A 19056-nucleotide genomic window follows, 5' to 3' on the forward strand; every position below is an offset into this window, starting at 1 on the left:
AAATCCTCCGGAAGCTTTGGGGTTTTTAAATAGGGTATTTGTATACAAATTGACTTGAGCTTAGAGTAATTCCATTGTGTGCAATTATGTTGCATCAACTGCGGTTTGCCAATGTTGTCTGTACTCCTAAAGTGTGACTACAAGGCTAATTGAAAGTATCACTTGCTACAGGATTTCTTCATTTTTCCCTTTTCTTTCTCTTGGTGTGTATTTGCGTGCAGTTATTGTTTGCCAGCTTCAGAGAAATAGAAAACAGATTCATTGGACCTGAATACAACAGCATGTTTTCGGTTAGACAGATAAAAACTGAGCGAGTGATTGTTACTTCAGGAATGGGGCGAACCGCAAACAGCCAGTTCTTAAGGTTTATTTTTAAGCTGCAGGTATTTTTGTGCCCAGCCAAATTCTCCAGGGTGTCTGTGCTTTGCGTGTCTGTGCATGTGCATCTTTTTCATTGACAAATGCATTTTTGAGGAGCGATACAAATACGGGGGAGAAGTTCCCTCCGAAGTCCTCTGGAGGCCGTGGAATGGTTGATTCGATGGTTTGAGGAAGGAAACCTCGTCTGCATTGCTCGAGGCGTTCGTGCTGCAGGGCTCCCTGCAAGCTGCGTTTTAGTGAAAAATGGAGGAGCATGTGCGCACCTCTGCACTGTAGGCACTCACCCATGAAGCCCAGAGCTTCTGGAAACCTAAAGGATAGATCTGCTGGTTGTGTATACGACAATACACGGAACAGAGAGGAGACATGTTGGCTCAATACCACTGTGGTGATGATTCTCTGGGTTTGTTCATCTAACCATTCATTATATGCCATTATTTGGATTGAGCAGCCAGCTGGACTCTTAGTGTTGTTACAATTAGTCACAATTAGACCGTTTCCATTATTCCTTGAAGAAAAAATGTGTCTTGCTATATTACACATCTTGGAATATACAGCAAAAGCTTGAGGCTAAATCAAGAAATATGTAACTCTTGTACTTCAGGTTCGATTTGTTTACATCCGGTCCCGAGTAGAGTTGTAGGATTTAGGTAGGAAATGAGCATGTTCTGTTACCCTGTCTTAAAGTATGTCTGCTGTGTATTATATGTGCAGTGCCCACAAGATGCTTCTAAGAGCCGCCGCGCTGCAGAGAATGACCTGTCGGAGAACACCTTTAACCAGGTAAACCAACGAATGCACACAGACATGCTACCAATGCAAAAAACATGTGGTCACACACACAGTCAGTATTCAAACGTGTACACACAATCCCTCCGTATGTAGTGTCATACACTGCAAATACTGTTCACATCTTATACTTCAGTTCTTGAAGAATCAATGACAAGCAGCATTAATACATAGAATGAATTATCACAAAAGATGGCTTCCATCAGACACACACACACACACACAGACAAGGACTTGGCCTCAAACAGCTTTCTTTTTGACACAGTTTGAGTGTTCCCACTGATGCTCCTGCTGGAAAGCAAACGTTGGTCTGCAGGACTTTTAACAAATAGCTTAATTATTCTTCCGCTGTGGAAAACATGTTTTTCCTCCGCTGCGGTCTTTAACACCTCTGAGTTGCATATAACTTCAGTTCAGTCTGCTGGTAGCAATCGTTCAGTGTCCACGGGCAGCGTCGGATGCATGAGCAATAGAGCTGTAAGCAACACATGGGTGGCGTTTTTTAAACTAATGTCCACGGTGTTGTTTTAATGCTGCGTGATACATGAAGTTCGACCAGCATAACTTAAAAGCAATTTATTCTTTATTTCCACAGCCGCCTCTTTCATTTGTCATATTAATGGGATCTATATCCAATTATCTATTCATTACAGCCTGTTTATCTTGTGGAGAGCTGGTGTTAACTTAGAGCTCTGGCAGAGTTAGGACACAGTAATTAATCCGTAGGTGGTTTCAGCTCGACGCGGTTACAATAACTCTGGCATGCCATCTCGGTCTGTTTTTATTTCTCTCTCTCTCACCTGTCAGTCTCTCACCTTCTCCTCTGCTGTCAGTTGCACACTGACTGTCTTATGGTCCAGTATTGCAGCCCAGGCTCGTGTCTGTACTCATTTTCATATCTTTCTCTTTTGCCCTATTTCCCAACATGCTCACACATGCACGGACTAACTACAGTGGTTTCTATTTGTATCCGTGTGTTCGCTTTGTACACATTAAATGACCATCGTAATCCCAAATTCCAGTGTGCAGGCCAGATTCGATTAAGCTAAGCCTCACTGAGTGACAGCGTATTAAACGCTGCATACGTGGAATGTTAGGTGTACTTATATGGAAAGAGCGATGGCAATTATTGGTACGCGGTGAGAGCAAGGTAAGCTGGCTTTTGGGAAATAGCATTTATGTGGATGTCTTTGTAGTAATACATTAGTCCCTCTTTTTCTCCTTAAGTAGCCTGAAAGGTTTTACACATGAAAGCCTGTTTACAGGTCTTGAGGACTACGACTGAATATGGGAAAAAATATTTCCATTAGCCTTTTTGTGGCTCCGTAAATTGCAACTGGAATCACTGTCGGTTGAGTCTGAAGACGACTAAGTTCGAAAATGAATGGTTTTTGGTCGAGTTTCATGGCGGGTAAAAGAATGTGTGAAATAAACATATACTATATCTGTGTTTCTGCTGCATTGATATTGCCTTTTTTTAAGTGTTCGTAGTAATTCAGATAATTGGATAGCAGTACTCTTTTAAAGCAATAGTTCAATATTTTGTATTATCTTTCTTGCCAAGAGTTAGATTGCCAGATCGATACCACCTGCAGTGCAGTTAATTAAACAACCTACTTTTGCAATTACTAGTGCAATGAGGTTTGGTGCAGAGGTGTGTGTAAGGCTTGTGTCTGCGTTCGGGTCACACTAGTACCTCTTCCTGAGCTACGACAAACCTCACCCACACTGTCTGTTTCTCATCTTCCAGCGCTGTAAAACTCTTTACTTTTTCTTCAGCCCTACTCTCAACTGGAAGGTCATCCGATCCTCAAAGGACCCACACGCTTCTTTGGATTTAATTCCCCGGTCTCAGCGTGTTTCTACTTGACTTTCATGTTGAAGTCAAAAGCCAGCTGCAAATGTCTTCTCCCTTCTTCCCTGTGCTGAAACGCCTCCATGCACCCCCCTCTTCTAACTTGCCTTCCTCAACAACTTGTTTCCGTTCAGCTTTCCAGTCACTGCTCCGTGTTTCTAGCTGTGTAACTCTGTGCATCGCATCTCTTCATCGGCCTCTGAGCTCATGGGGTACTCTACTTCTCTTTTTCTCTCTGCTTTCGCCTCTTTTTATGTATTTCTTCACTCGGAATAAGGAACTGTTAATGAGCCGTGCATGAAACCATTGCTCCTATCTTTGTTGTCTATCTGATGCAATGAGTTGTAATAGCACACTGTTCAAGGGATGCACTCCACATGCAACAGGAAACAACAGTTTGCCGAAGATGTCATTCGATGTAGATTTTTTTTGGAGCCTCCTGGGAACATTTGTTGTTCCTATGAACTGCCTGTGACTGTGAATAGAAACTATAGGCTCGAAGGTTTGAGAAGAATGTGGATACATTTCCTGATACAAATTGGGCCAGAGTTGGGTCTGAAACAAGATGTCGGTTACGCTGCTGTCAAAAACTACTTCTGTGAATTCTCTTCAAAGCTATAGGATTCAGCTTTTCTGAATATTATTTGAGCGAATTTTGGTCCTGAAACTGTCAGCACATATGTCATAACATAGACGGAATGAACTTTTGGACCAATTTGAAGCCAAACATGGTAATAATGAGGTCCTGTTCAGGTGTAAGGAAAAAAGCTTGACATTGTTTTCTTCTTTTTTCCCCCTTTCTTTCATTTTTTCCGTCTCTTCTTCCCCGTTCTGTCTATCTACCAACAGGAGATGTTTGCTTCAAAGGATCTGGCAGATAAAGTAAGCCTCACATTTCACACACACTTAATTTTACACTATTGGATTTCTAATGCGACTAGTGCGGCCGCCCGGGGCTTCAGACCAAGGCGGTCGCCTCAAAGCAAAAAGCCTCGAGCTCCTTCAGTGCAGATGTCGGCTCCAGGAAGCATACGGCGAGATACACTTATTGTTTGCTGAAATTTAAATATGAAGATAATGCGATTGCCTGTACACTTCCTCAATGTTATTACCTGGGTAGGAGAAGTCGGTGTGCTCTGCCACCCGGGCAAAGAAACAACAAATATTTTTTCTTCTGTTCCGGGAATTTAATGTGGACAAATTACACAGGCGGTGATTTTATTTTTCTAGGGGAAAAATAGGCAGAGTACCCAAAGGAATTCATTATCAATACAACGTGTTAACCCTCGAGCACCATCTGTGACACAAAAAGCAACACGTATAACCAAGCAGGCCCCTGTATTAATGTGATAATGGAAAAACATGGCCTGAATAAGGGCTAGATTTGGCTTTGGCTGCACAATCCTCAAGCTTAGTCAGAAACAAATTGCCATTGCACTGTTCATGTCTTGCTGCTTCACCTATTCCTCTACGGCTTGTTCTGCTCCTGAAGTGGCTTCATGGTTATGTGAGTCAAAAGGCTCTCCAGGAATCTCTTAGCACAACAGGCTTTTGAGATGAACAGTTCAGAATTTATCTGCTGCCATTAGATCAAGAGTCGGAGTTAAACCCAAACACAATAGTTTCTACATACATTCAAACGTACATTCCAGGCCAGTAGTAATGTATGTTTATGCTTCAATTTGTGTTGGAGTGATGAGTATTGCCCTTGATCTGTCAAGTCCTGGCAGCTAGAGAGACAAATGCCCCCCTCAAAATGAGCCCATTGGGATGTTTAATACCAAAAGAACAATACTCGATGCCAAAAAAGTATTTAAAGATGTTTCTGCCCATGAGTGTAGAAGTTGGCATGCGACGATGTAGAGTTACCACCTGTGTATTGGGATGTTAGACGTCAAAATGTGAACCTATTCATTTGGATGTGATATATGACTGACGAGGATATTTGTGAATGAAACTTGGCTTTCCAACTCCCGGTAGGTAATGAGCAATATTTATGTATTGTCAACAACATACATAAAAGCAATGCATGATACAGATTGCTTGTGGTGTGTGAGGTGATCCAGATGCAAAACATCTGGAAGGAGACACCAACAGCGAGTGGGGGAGGTAGAGAGAGGGAGAGAGACTGTTAGTTTTCATAAACCACTGCATCTCATTGTACATAGAGTATCAAAGCAAGCAACAAAATCCTGACAATTTAATATGCAGTGGGCATGCTATGTGTGATCTTCAGAGATTCTCTTTTCTGCTCTTTTAATCGAGAGTAATAAAGACGGCGTAATGTGCTTGGCTACATGGATATTGTTAATGTCAGTTCATAATGCATAGCGAAAGTGTTCTGCCCTTTCGCAGCAATCTGACTTCCATTATAAAAGCCCGATGCAGATAATAAACAATGGAGGCAAGGCTGCTGAGGTTTTAAGTGGAACTATATCAGGACTTGACTCAGCCCACCGCCAGACGAGAGCTCGGAAAGAGTGACTCGTCATTGCAGCTGGTCGAGCCAGCCATTGATATATGTGTAGCTCGTAGGAGGGGGGGGGGGGGGGGGGAGGAGAAGAGGGAGCTTTAAACATTGTCTATTGTCTTTTGTCATATTGGCAAGCTCATAGTCACTGCTCCAATATATGCAAACTTGCTGGCGTTTGAAAGCATGACTCTCATAAACACCGGGTGGGTGGGATTCGGCTTTAATGACTCTCTTCTGCCAACAACAACAACAACAAGGCTTTGGTTATTTACAATGGTTATCCTCATTCGGTGTGTGTTTGAGTGTGTGTGCCCTCCTGTGAGGAGCAGCTGGCCTCCTCACTGCGTTGGGAATCCGGCTTTCATATTGATCTCCGTCTCCCACGGGAGCTGCATGTGTGTGTTTCCTGAGTGTGTCTTTGTGTGTGCGCCCATCCTTTGTATCTGTGTACTCTAGTGGCACAGTAGTTCAGCACACGTTTGTTTTGTGTAACAGTGTCACCATCTGGCCAATATATGAACTACAACTCCTTTTTACTTCCTTCTCAAACTTGTACACATTCGTTGAATATTATTATTATTATTATTATTATTACATCTCTGTACCTATATGTCTGTACTGTGCGTGTTGATTATTTCTGAATAAGAAAGGACATGTAAATATCCCTGATCTTTACCTTCACATCTTTCCATGTTATAAGTAAGTGTGTGTGTGTTGCAGGTAATTGCTGGCTTTAAAGGGGACAAAGGGGAAAGGGTGAGTATGGAAGTAAAAGTGTGTGTGTGTGTGGACGTGTGGACGTGGACAAATTACAGCGGAATGTGTGATGTCATCACTCATCACATGTGCTCAGACCTGCCTAGTAATGAGCACTTAAACTTATCCACACAAGCACACACACACACCCACACACACACACACACACACACACACTGTCCCTGTAGTCTAATATGTTGCTGGCTTGGGACCAATCCACCATCGAGCTGATATGCATTCTCCGCTCGCTGATTTGGTTCCTGACCCACAAGCAATCGTTCTCCTCCTCCTCCTCCTCCTCCTCCTCCTCCTCCTCTCTCTCCATCTCAGGGCGACGGCTGTGCCGGCTCCCATTCCGCTCCAGTAAGTAACTTTCCCGTTGCGTCTCACTATTGCCTCGTTCAGCAGAACAGCATTGTCTTGTGCTGTTGGCACGCAGCGCCGTCTGATCTGCGATAACACACACGCCAAATAAGTGTCTGTATCCGCAGTGCACAGAGGGACCCAAGGGCCAGAAGGGCGAGAGAGGCGAGCCGGTGAGTGTGTGTGTGTGTGTGTGTGTGTGTGTGTCTTTTGGAGTATGGTCATTGATCTGGGCCTTGTTTCCATCCCTCCTCTCCACAGGCACCGCCTGCCAACTGGGGCGAAGCGGCAGGGTACAAGGTGAAAGGTTTCAGAGACCTTCAGCGATGAATAATAATGAAGATGCAACTTCTTAATGTTCCACCAATTAATACCTAACTCCTTATTATTGTGTTACGTCGTCTCTTTTGTCTGTTTCTCACCTTTTTTGTTGTTGTTGCTCCCCTGTCTCCGTGTAGGGAGAAAGGGGTCACAAGGGGGAGATCGGGGCCCAGGGTCTCACCGGCACTCCAGGGAAGCATGTAGGTTTTTTAATATTATTATTCTCTCTTTAGTATGTAATTAAAATCAATGAAGGCATGGTATTTACTTTGAGGCGAAGTCAAAACGTCGGCAAATCTTCATTTTCATTCACACAAATGCTCAAAAGACGATGCATCACAAACACACCAACGCAGCTCAACACACACACATACACACACATCCACTGGCGAGGGCCACTATTATTACTCAGTAAACCTATCTGGTATTACCTCTTGAAGCTAAGACTCCCACTGATTGCTGCTCTCTCCCGTGGCGGTAAGTCGGCCTGTTAATGCCTGTTAGATTAGGCTAGAGCAACAAAGCCCGCACAATCAATGGCGCCTCATTGACTGCTGCCGGTCTCCCACGGGGGCGGACACCTATTCACGGAGACTGAAGCCTTTTAATCTCCCCTGTTCAGCAGTGATCCTGTAGACGCATGCAAAGTTGGGAGGAACAAATTACAACGAGTGTGCGCTCTTGAGAGATATTCCGCTGGTTTTCGGCATCACACACACACACACACACACACACACACGTACGATTAGGCACTCACCGGGAGACGTGCTTGTCGTGGACAGATGGATCGGGTTGCGGATGGCTTTGCTTAAGCCTGCCAGCTATCTGACATTGTGAATATGAATATGCTTGTTTATGTGACTTGAATCAGGCCGGCAGTAAATATTGCAGATGCCTCGCTGAAGACGATGCGTCTTCCAGACTCAACGATTCAATTTTCTTTTCTTTTTTTTTTATACTCCAACCGTAAAAATGTCAAACGAACGAGGGAACTCTTCAGGTGTCTCGAACAATCCGATGAAGATATTTTGGAGACAGATTTTCGGTCGAGCTTGGGTTATTATTGTGGGACGGCACTGATGACGTCACTGACCGCGATGATGCCTTCACTTCCCTTTCTGTCCCTCTCCATTTCCCAGGGACGAGGAGGGTCCATTTGTGTGGTCGGCCCCAAGGGACAGAAGGTCCGTCTGCATTACGTTTGGGAGTCTCGACCATCGATCTACCTGTCGCACGCTTTCAGTCCAGTGGATTTAATAGAGCTGTGTGCCTCTTGTTTTCCCAGGGTACCCCAGGTTTAGTGGGTCCCGAGGGGTTGGCGGGGGAGCCGGGGAAGTCTGGATTTCCGGGTCCACCGGGAGTTGGGAAGCCAGGTCCTCCAGTAAGTGTGCTTCTGCTGCGACTCGCCGCTTTAGAGCTCGGCCGGTCGCTCGGTTCACACAAAATGTCCCCAGGAGGCTGGAATTTGGGATCAGGAGTCAAGTGACTGGGGAGTTGTGTGCAACTTCACACTTGTTTTTTAATACAAGAATAAATAGTGGAAGAAATAAAGAAAGATATATTCACCTATTGGATGGCGTGGCCACATTCTCTTAACCCTCCTGTTGCCTTAGGGTCAATTTGACCCCATTCAATGTTTAACCCTCCTGTTACCTTTATATTTACTGACATATTTTACCCTCGGGGTCAATTTGACCCCAGCAATTAAAACCTCCAGAAAATTATTAGAATTAATATTGTTTTCCAAGTTTAAGTGTGAGGTACTTTATGTTTGTTTGTTGACTACCTAAATAGCCCTTTAAATATATAAAAAAGTTTATATTTCTTATATGTTTGACACAGTGAAAAACAGCCTGGGGTCAAATTGACCCGAAAGAACACCGACATTAAACATTGAATGGGGTCAAATTGACCCTAAAGGTAACAGGAGGGTTAATGTCTTTACACTCGTCTTAGCGACTTTTATTCGACCCTGCTCCGTTGTGCAGGGCAGGACTTCTGGTGCAGCAGTCATTGGCCATGACAGAAGCCTACATGCTTTTGAAGACACTTATGTGTTTATGTATTTCCTGTCAGGGCCCGCCTGGTGATTCGGCTTCTGCAAAGGGAGACAAGGTAGGTCCACCATCGGGCCCAGAAGAGCCCCCATATATAGTCCATGTATTCCATCCATTACTCATCTATAAACATATTAACATGTTCGCTTTATTTTATGTTTTCTTCTTGGGTTTTAGACTTAACCAAGTTAAAGGCAAAAATACACTTTTGAAGGATGATTTTCAGGTTACATGTAACAATATTCTGTCAACAGGGAGATACAGGACCTCAGGGAGAAGATGGATTCCCAGGAGATCCAGTGAGAGACTCCTCTAAACATTGATTGATATTCTGCAACGTCTGCATGAGCTTCACGTATAGAGCAAACTGATACACGAGTGTTTGACTGTGAATCTGCTGTTTCCATAGGGACCGAGAGGATCAACAGGGTTTAAAGGAGAGAAGGTACCTTTAAACATAGTCTGTAATGGCTTCTTCGACATGCACCTGTGCTCTCTCATCCACATACTGTGACTTTGATTTCATGTTCCACCCTCAGGGTGACGCGTGTGAAGTGTGCCCCGTGCTGCCTGCAGACATGGGGAACACAGTGGCTCTGCAAGGGAAGCCAGGCCCTAGAGGAGAGGCCGGATTACCCGGGATAGGAGAGAGAGGAGTGCCGGTGAGTACGACCGTCTGAATGTCCTGTCATGCCAAGCGGTTGTGGATTCAGATCTTGCCCTGAGTGTTCAGTTTAACAGTGTTATGAGCTTCGTACATGTTTTATTAGCGAGCCGTAGACGCAGCTTGAGCTGTGGCTGACGATTGAACCTTGATCACTTGTTTGATAGTGTATATATATTTTATTTTCACTCTGAGGGAAAGTATGACATTTATTTATAGCTCGGGGTTGTATTTGCCCTTGTAATTCTCACAGCGAGGAGAGAGCGCGCGATGTGCTGTCAAAAGTGTATTCTCCCAGGCAAAGCTCATTTCTTAATGCAATCGAAGCCCATTTATTTATTTATGTGTCTTTCTTTTCGGTGAGTGTGGACACGACAGACTGTGCTTTGTGTTTCTCTTTCTGTTCATGCTACATCTCCCCAGCAGGTGAAATGGGGAATGATTTGTGTTGGTGAGGGAGGGGAGGCAATATAAATCTAGAGCCTTATGAGATTCTGTGTGCAACGATTTCCAATAATGCCAGCATCCATCTGTCATACCTGGTTATGGCAGAGGGAGAAGGAGGCAGAGCAACACACGGAGAGAGAGAGAGAGCGAGGGAGAGATGACCTCACTGTATCAAAGTTGAACTAACAATACTGTTGGCTCATCCCTGCTGCTCTCTCCTCTTTCTCTCTATTTACCAGGGCTCTCTGGGTGCAGATGGCCAGGCAGGACAGAAGGTACAGAGTCGTCACCCCCCCCACCCCCCTCATTAATTTACAGTTTATGGTTCATTCATATTCTGTGGAAGCGCGACTTATGCACACTCATCTGCATCCCTGCACGTTTAGATAAGCTAACATCAGCAGTGCAGATGCAAACTAGCGAAAACAAAAGTTCACGCAGAGACACCAAACTTCTCTCTCTCACACACACACACACACACACACAGTACTGCTACATATGGCCACCTCAGTAGGTTTAGACCCACAGGTGCATTAATGCCAACCCACACCTACCCACTCACACATGACTGATATAGTCCAACATCTGCCTCTCTGCACCACTGGATGCCTCCGATGCCGTGACGAGACCCGACTCTCAAAGCAGACCAATTCATCAGAGTGAGCTCTGACTACTTTGCCATCTTGGATGTCTAATGCGTGTCTATCTTCTGGCAGGGCGAACCCGGATCAGGTGGCTTCAAAGGAGAGAAGGTCAGCTCTTATTCGGCTCGGTGTTCAACCATTTCTCCTTCAGATAACTTTGTTCAGCCGTCGGCAGATAAAGCGCCCCAATTAATGAACTTCACATTGTGCGTCTTGCTGGAGATGCACGCATCGTTTTTCATGTCGCCTTCGTTGCACCGGAACATTATTTATTCCACCCTGTTCATTTAATTTGGTTTTATTTGAAAGAGCTTTCCGATGTGGATAATTATACAGAGGCACATTCGTGATGCTCCTCCCATCCGCCTGCACGCTTTAGGGAGAGCTGTGCTCCGTGTGCCCGACTCTCGGAGAGCTGCCCCCGAACGTCATCCCCGGGGCCCGGGCCCAGACCCTCCAGCAGAAGGGAGAGAAGGGAGCGCCCGGCATCGGACAGAGAGGAGAACAAGTAAGTCTCTTTGGGGAATAATTCATGTTATTGGAGAGTGAAATGAAAAGCAGAGCAGTAAACAACAAGCACAACATTGTTACGTTGTTATTGAAGGGAAACAATTACACAGATGGTAGAAGAAAAACCGATGTACTGGGGTAATGGTTTTTATGATTTTGTTAACGTCGCTGTGTTTGCTTGCATGTGATAAGCACCGTCATTAAAATGATGCATCGGTCAATTGTGTCCGCTCCACAGGGAGAGCCGGGAGCCGTAGGATCACCTGGCTTTGGAGGGGGAAAGGTAAGTGGTGGATGGAGAGACGGTAAATTCCATAGTAGACGAGGCTTACATAAGGGGAACTCACTCTGCGGGATGCTGAATGGGGCTCATAAAAGAGGAGGATAATAGCAGCAGTGCGCTAATTTTAGGGCCTAAAAGTGTCCGCCAAAGGGAGCGTACTCAGCAGGGAACTTATTAGCGAAAGCTTAGCGAGGGAAAAAGCCAAAGCATGTGACAGAGCAGCCTGTCGGGTGCACCTTACTATGAAATGTGAATTAATAATTTATGAGCCCTATCCATTTTTATCAATTTGTGAAATTCACACACTGTAGTGATTTCTTTTCTTCTTTTTCTTCTGTTCACTGCAGGGCAGCACAGGCAGCAAAGGGGCTGACGGTAAGCCGGTAAGTCCAGAGTCAGTTCCTCAGAACAGAATGTCTGGCATCACTCTCTGATTCAGTTATGTTAAATTATGAATTTCTTTCCTCCCCATGTGACAGGGAAAGCCTGGACCAAGGGGAGCCAGTGGCAAGGATGGGCAGAGAGGCTCACAGGTAATAAGCCAGTGGCCGTGTGAAGCCGAATCTTTCGTGGATGTTTAGCCTCAAATGTCTGCAGACAAAATGTTGAATTTTCATCTATTAATTTATTCTCAGCCCGTATAGTAATATAAGTATTTCTGTTTCAGCACTTAATTACATCATTATCTACCGGATTTCTCAATTATAATAGCTAATTGTGCCCTCTTGCCCTGAACGGGGGGGATTGAAGATGCTTCCCCATGTTATGTGATTTATGCACACGCCTCTCACAATTACCTTTAGAAAGCCACCATTTGACACTTTATCTCATTTTAATATTGTTCTTATCTTTCGACAGGGGGAGCAAGGGCTGCCCGGTTTTGGTCTTCCTGGCCTGAAGGGGGAGGCGGTAAGTGTCGACGTCTGTGTTGGTTTTAGCTTTATTGTCATGAAAAAAAAAGTACCCACCTGACTCCCTGCCCTTCGATAGGGGGAGTGCGGTCGATGCCAGCCGGCCGAGGTTGGTAGCGGACCAGCCGGCATAAAGATGCTTGATGGAGCAGGAGGCAAGCCGGGAGAACGAGGCCTTCAGGGTCCGCCCGGACCAACGGGACTCGGAGTTGATGGTAAACAGGTACGACTGCTCAGTGAGACAAATGTGGAGAGCACAACCACAGAGAGACACGGCGTATGACGTGAAGGTCAGGGCCTCTCTTCTCTCCGCTCCCAAAGACAAGAACAGCAGAGGGACTCCACCGTCCCTGCTGCATTCACAGTGCACTGTTCTCTCCCGGCTTCCAGTGATGCAACCCCTGTGAAATAATGTTTGAAGCCGAGTACCCCCCCCCCCCCCCCACACACACCTGTGCGGAGCATTTGGGGTTGAAAATGTTTTGCCATCAGTGTCAGATTTAATATCTAATATATACAATTCAGTTTTTGAACTTAGACTATTTATTACATTTCAAAGGCTTTTTTAAAGGATGTTCATTTTAAATATATTTAAAACTAATCTCACATTCACGTACCCCCATTTGAGAACCACCGTACTAGTGTATATATTATTGTATATCTTGCTACCATTTTTTTATTTTGCTTTATGTTAATACATATTGTGTTTTTTGTGTGCATTTTTATTGTTCATTAACCTCATGGCTGTGTATTTAATCTTTCTGAATGAAACAATACAACTTGACTCGTTAACAGCGTTGTAGTTTACAAGCACATCCAAAACAATATTTCATAGAACCCTTCCACAGTGAAGTTGAGCTGTGGAAGTCTTGCAAACAGCAACATGAATATATGTTTTTAGTCTGAATTAATGACAGGATGGTGGTCACATACATTCCACAAAAGCAAAGAAGCTTCTTGCTGTCCTCTCTTGTTGCCACGGTGAAGCAGATGAGGGAAACGTTTGAGGCGCTGAACGATTTCCCCCCAAGATACTTCTTGTACAAATAGGACACGCAGGGATTCTCCTCTTACTGCACAATGGTTATTTAGTGAAATTAATCTCCGTCTGCTTCTGTCAAATCTCCCAATTAATTACATGCCATGTGCCTCTGCCGTGAGACTCATGTCATTGTTATTTATTACTTTCTGAGTGTGTCTCACACACCTGTGTGCATTTGCTCATCACCTTCTATTTGCCTTCACAGGGTCCAGCAGGTCTTGCTGGTGCAAAAGGAGACAAGGTAAGTTTATTCCGTTTATATAAATAAACCCAAAAGGACTTTGTAGTGGCCATTTGTCCAAATAACTCAAATAAAACTCTAAATCAAATGGCCACTGACGCACCGTGGGGGTTTTCAGTTGACGCAGCCAAAATAAAATAATGTCCATCTCCATATGTCATTATTCTTATCATTTATTTACTAAACAAACAAACAAAAACAAAAAAATGCTGACACTGCCTTCCGTGTGCTGGTGAAAAGCCATAGGCCACCCTGTTGCATGCTGGTCCTGAAGCTACCCACACCTACATATAACCACAGGTGCCCAGTGTTACCCAATCAGTGAACCAATCCTCAAACTAAATATATTTAAACGACAATCACAATGTATTAAACGAAACTAAAATTATCAAAAGAAAAAAGCTCTTTTAACATATCAAAATGTAACCTAAATAAGCAATGAATAACCAATATTACTTTACAATAAAACTAAATACAAATGTCTAAATAAATAGCTCCAACAGACTTCTTTCATGACCCTGTTGGATAAACTAAGGAGCTCGACTAGTTGGAGCCACTCGCTGTCTCTAGTCTGACTTCCTTCACTTCTCTACTTATCCACATCTACTGGGACAAACAGACTTCTGCGGGACAATCTCCCTAAATGGTATTGACTCATATTCCCACGGATCCCGGGCACTCTGCTGGATTCCAGGTCTCAAAGTCTCTCGGAGCGTTCTCGTCACTGAACTCGGGAAGAAGTGGAAATAAATCCTTCATCCACGGAGACGGGCTTCTTTGAAGCTCTCCACATTCCCTTTGTCTGGACTAGCAAGAGTCAGACACACAGAGGGTCTGTAAGGCTGTTACTATTGTCTTTTACATACGTCTCATCACTAAGAATAAATAAGTAACGTAAAGCAAACAATGACTACAAAAGGCTGAAGTTTGATGTCGACTGACATTCTGAATATTTTAAATTCTGCATTGTTTGTTTAGTTTACTCACCAGCAGTCTTCTTCTTGTTGACACATTACTTCCACAACCTGTGATCAGTGGGATATTGAACAACCAACGGTGTTGCTGTGTACAAACACAACAACAACAAGAAAACACAAGAAAACAAGGACCCACTGGGAGAAACCTTTCTGGATAGCACCACGACTGTAGTGGTCAATCATTGTGAGAGCTCTAGAGTTGACTGTTAGGCCCTCTCATCATCATCATCATGTTTCAATACAACCAGGGCGAAGAAGGAGATCAAGGAGAGAAAGGACTCAACGGAGCTTCTGGAGCCCCAGGACTGCCTGGAGAATCCGGTCGGGATGGACTGATGGGCTTGAAAGGAGCAAAGGTACCGAGTACCGGAACTCTTAATCAACTTTGCTGCGCCTCTTCTGACTGATTATATAACTAACATGTATTGCATCGATTGTAAATGGATGACAGTATTAAAAGTAGCAGCCAATCAGCTTAGCATAGGATGGAGATCCACACCGCTGGCTGACGTCTCTCCGTCCTTGGAGACGTCAAATAATGATGAGCGATATCTTCTTCGATACTAATTGTCACACTTTTGGACCCATGGTGGTTTCCAATGGGGAAAATGAACATTAATGATCTAAATGGAGGTCCTATCCCTTATTCAACTTAAGCTGTAATCATCCAAAAGGTTCCTGGATCATGGTTTGGATGTGTGGTGTGTTCCCAGGGCGACGCTTGTACCAGCTGTTCTTCCACGGGCCCCGCAGTGGGGGATGGTGTCGCTGTGCAGGGGCCCCCAGGGGAGAGGGGAGACCCTGGTCCCCCAGGGGAAGGGAAGCCTGGCAGAAATGTGAGGGAATTTAAAATTAATTCATTCATAATATACATATTATATATATATATATTTATATATATATATTTTGGATATATATATATATATATTTAGACATATTTATATTTGTATTTATGTTTGGCTGTCTCTGTGCTCGGAACATTGTTGATGATCAACTTGCATGTTTTCTCTTTAGGGAAAACCCGGCCTACCAGGTGTGCAGGGGCCTTCTGGTCCCAAAGGAAGAAAGGTGTGAATGTCTATTTATTGTATTATCATGTCTATAAAATAGATGTGGCGCTTTTTTGTCTAATCGCGTGTCACACATTCTAATCTGTGTCATCTTGTGCCCTCTGTAGGGAGAAGCTGGAGTTGCGGGAGTTGGCCTTCCAGGACCACAAGTAAGTCTGATGTGTTCACATCTGGAGTTTAGTGTCAGCTGATGCAGCTCTGACACACAGCGGCTCCGAGGGCCACGTGGACCCACTGTGGTCTCAGTACGGAGCCCATATCCACCATGTTGGTGCTTTCCTGTCTCTTAGAACTAAAGATACATTCATGAGTTGGTAGATAACTATGTAATAACCCCAGGCTGTTCTCTGAAACCCACTGATTCATTGTGGAATCTTCAATTACTTTCTGACACAGGGAAGTCGATCCTTCCCTACAACTTCCATTGTACTGCTTATGTAACATACTAGTTACATAAGTTAACGTATGTCGTAGTTACATGAAGCTACTTATGTAACTTAAGATAAGTGTGGACATGAATAGCATTCTCCATCCATACCTCCTCCTCCATGGTCAGAGAATGCATGTCCAGAAGAGTTGCTCGGGCAGTGTTCCGTTGCCGAGGATGCGGTAACATTGGAAAAGGTTCAAAGCCTAAAGCGCCTCCCTTTTGTGTTTTACCTTCTTTATTTTTGTCGTAGGGAGAAGAGGGACCAAGAGGGCTCGTAGGACTCGTAGTAAGTGCATCTCATGTTTCTCAAGACCAATTGTTCCCCACTACATTTCCAGATGTGGGTCTAATGTGTGTGTTTTGTGCAGGGGCCTCCTGGAGCCAGTGGATTGAGTGGACCTGTTGGCCCTGCAGGGGGAAAGGTAGTATACAATAGAGAGATGGAAGCCCAACTTAATGTTGCAATAAGCAATCAAATGTTCCTGATTTCAGTTGAGACAATGAACCCATGAGAAACCAGGCGTGTCCTCTTCATAGGGCTCCGGAGGACAAGCTGGTCCTCCAGGACCACGTGGGCCCGAGGGCACAGGAAGACCAGGCCCCCCGGTACCACATTCAGACTGATTTTACATATGCATATGGGCGTTTAATATCATACCGTCATATTGTCTAACACTGTTTCCTATTTACTTGTTCACCCAGGGTAGAGATGCAACCCCTGGGACTAATGGATGGCCAGGGGCTGACGGCAGACCTGTAAGTGGTTCCTTTCCTTTAACGTCTGTTTTTTTATTTGTATGTATTTCATGTGCATCAACAATTAGAAGAGATGTTTTTATTTATTTGATTTTGTGGGGGAAAACTTGAGTTTTTGCATCAGTCTGTTCAGAGTTTACGTTTTCTTTTGGAGCTTCTTTGCGAGTTGTCCTTGATTTCGGCATCATTTGTAACCAAAGATGTCTGCCTGGATCCATAACAGAGGCCATGTCTGCTCCCATCTCATCCTCTGTCCCCTGATCTACTCTCAGCTCACTGCCCCGTGAGCTTTCTTCTGGAACAACAAAGCCGGAGTAACTAAGTGCTTGTGTCTGTGTGTGTGTGTGTGTGTGTGTGTGTGTGTGTGTGTGTGTGTGTGCTGTCCCCTTCTCTTGCAGGGACTTGATGGAGCTCAGGGGGACAAGGTAAGTCTACCGTTTTGTTTGGATGAAGGGATCTGCAGGGGTTTGAAGAAAAGTGGATGAAACAGATGGTAATCGCAAGAGATGGTTCCCCTCATCTCTCACATACACACGCACACACACACACACACTCACACACCTGCCTCGAGCCACAGATGGAGTAGTAGCGGAGGTGACGAGTGTACTGTTGCTGGCAGACGAGAGACGTTTCGGGGTCTTAGGAGAGAAAGTGTGTGAGACTATTAATTACCGCCTTCATCAGAGCCACCAGTCCACACTGCCTGACTGGGAGAGAAGAAGCGGAGGCGGGGCTTAAAGGGTCGGGAGGGTTATGAGATGTGACACAGTGAGAGACGAAGAAATCAAGAATTTATTTTCAATATATTATTTTTCATTTGCAGAGGAGTCAATATCTTTATTTAGTGTATTTATGAGAGTGTTTGTGCTCTAAAAAACTGCCTTGGATGTTCAAGAGAAGTCTTGAGAGCGGATGTGTAATCGTGTATCTCATTGGCTCTTTATATTACAGCTGTTTGGTGAAATGCACTTTACTTTGCTTCATAGAAGCGCACATTCCTTGTATTCTTACACTGCATAAAGGTTTGAAGGACAAATTCATCTAATGGAAGGCAAAATAACCTTCAAATCATTTGGCCCCCTTCAATGACACTTTTTAAAGTTGACCAAATGAAAGATGAAAACTCAAAGCTCAAAGAGTTCTGACTTTTTAATGTTGAATGAGGACTTAGTTTGGCAGCGGGTGATCAGATTTTCACTTTAACTATTTCATGTTTGTTTTTTTACATTTTCATGTATATTTCAGGGTGAACCCGGAGAGTGCAACTGCCTGATACCTGTACATACAAGTGTAGGCGGACCTGTGAGTCCACACACACACACACTGACATAAACACAAGAATACACATTGATTTTATTATGACTCCGTAGTATTGAATTTTCCATATTGAGAAAAACGTTCATGCTCAGTGTTTTTCCCTCTGCATCCTCCTGTGCTTTGACATTTGTTGTTCTATTCCAAACTTCACACTGAGCACTTTCTGTATATTTTGCAAGCACCGTTGCTGCTCTGATGTCGACTACGTTTTTCTTCCAGGGAGCTCCAGGAACTCCAATAAGCTCATGGCAGCCCGGGCCTCAGGTGTGATCTGTCAGCCGGCGTGTCTGATGACTTGGGCTTTGTTTGTGTGGTTACCTCACAACGTTTGCTCGCATAATTCTGCGTTTGTGTTAGCCTATGAATGTGTGTACGTCATGTGTGGCCATGTCTTTGTGTTATAGGGCCCACCAGGACCTCCTGGCCCTCCTGGCCAACCTGGGTTTCAAGGTGATATAGGAAATGAAGGACCACAGGTAAGATACATGGACAGGAGGATGGCTTCAGCTCAGTATAGGTGCTCCATCAGCGTGCAGTAGACTACAAGCTACTCGTGATTTCAGCTTGGGCAACTGGGTTACTTAAGAAAGGCAACGCTTGGACATGCTTTGCAACTTGTTGGGGAAATGAAGTTGATAATATGCATGTAGGAAATGGAGCAACATGATCTCCTGAATGTGTGTCTTAGCTTGGTTTAACAAAGGCTTCGGTGATCAAAATCCCAAAAAAGGATAAATGCACTAACCTGTCCAGTGCTTATCGCTTTATT

At 44.4% G+C, this 19056-nt stretch overlaps 1 protein-coding gene across 1 annotated transcript in view; it reads left to right on the forward strand.

The window, feature by feature from the left end:
• The window catches only part of col16a1 (collagen, type XVI, alpha 1), a 55950-nt gene that overhangs the window by 20491 nt on the left and 16403 nt on the right, over window positions 1–19056 (forward strand). The window contains exons 8-41 of the mRNA XM_056422448.1: window positions 1096–1164; window positions 3875–3907; window positions 6219–6254; window positions 6585–6617; window positions 6746–6790; window positions 6879–6917; window positions 7076–7138; window positions 8078–8122; window positions 8224–8319; window positions 9015–9053; window positions 9250–9294; window positions 9405–9440; window positions 9535–9657; window positions 10346–10381; window positions 10823–10858; window positions 11130–11258; window positions 11499–11543; window positions 11891–11926; window positions 12023–12076; window positions 12402–12452; window positions 12534–12677; window positions 13702–13737; window positions 14963–15070; window positions 15428–15550; window positions 15729–15782; window positions 15892–15933; window positions 16465–16500; window positions 16583–16636; window positions 16752–16820; window positions 16917–16970; window positions 17369–17395; window positions 18216–18272; window positions 18507–18551; window positions 18692–18763. Of these exons, the coding sequence (XP_056278423.1) occupies window positions 1096–1164; window positions 3875–3907; window positions 6219–6254; window positions 6585–6617; window positions 6746–6790; window positions 6879–6917; window positions 7076–7138; window positions 8078–8122; window positions 8224–8319; window positions 9015–9053; window positions 9250–9294; window positions 9405–9440; window positions 9535–9657; window positions 10346–10381; window positions 10823–10858; window positions 11130–11258; window positions 11499–11543; window positions 11891–11926; window positions 12023–12076; window positions 12402–12452; window positions 12534–12677; window positions 13702–13737; window positions 14963–15070; window positions 15428–15550; window positions 15729–15782; window positions 15892–15933; window positions 16465–16500; window positions 16583–16636; window positions 16752–16820; window positions 16917–16970; window positions 17369–17395; window positions 18216–18272; window positions 18507–18551; window positions 18692–18763 (2010 nt within the window). The remainder of the gene's footprint in view (window positions 1–1095; window positions 1165–3874; window positions 3908–6218; window positions 6255–6584; window positions 6618–6745; window positions 6791–6878; window positions 6918–7075; window positions 7139–8077; window positions 8123–8223; window positions 8320–9014; window positions 9054–9249; window positions 9295–9404; window positions 9441–9534; window positions 9658–10345; window positions 10382–10822; window positions 10859–11129; window positions 11259–11498; window positions 11544–11890; window positions 11927–12022; window positions 12077–12401; window positions 12453–12533; window positions 12678–13701; window positions 13738–14962; window positions 15071–15427; window positions 15551–15728; window positions 15783–15891; window positions 15934–16464; window positions 16501–16582; window positions 16637–16751; window positions 16821–16916; window positions 16971–17368; window positions 17396–18215; window positions 18273–18506; window positions 18552–18691; window positions 18764–19056) is intronic.

The sequence above is a fragment of the Pseudoliparis swirei genome, chromosome 1 (assembly GCF_029220125.1).
Source record: "Pseudoliparis swirei isolate HS2019 ecotype Mariana Trench chromosome 1, NWPU_hadal_v1, whole genome shotgun sequence".
NCBI lineage: Eukaryota > Metazoa > Chordata > Actinopteri > Perciformes > Liparidae > Pseudoliparis > Pseudoliparis swirei.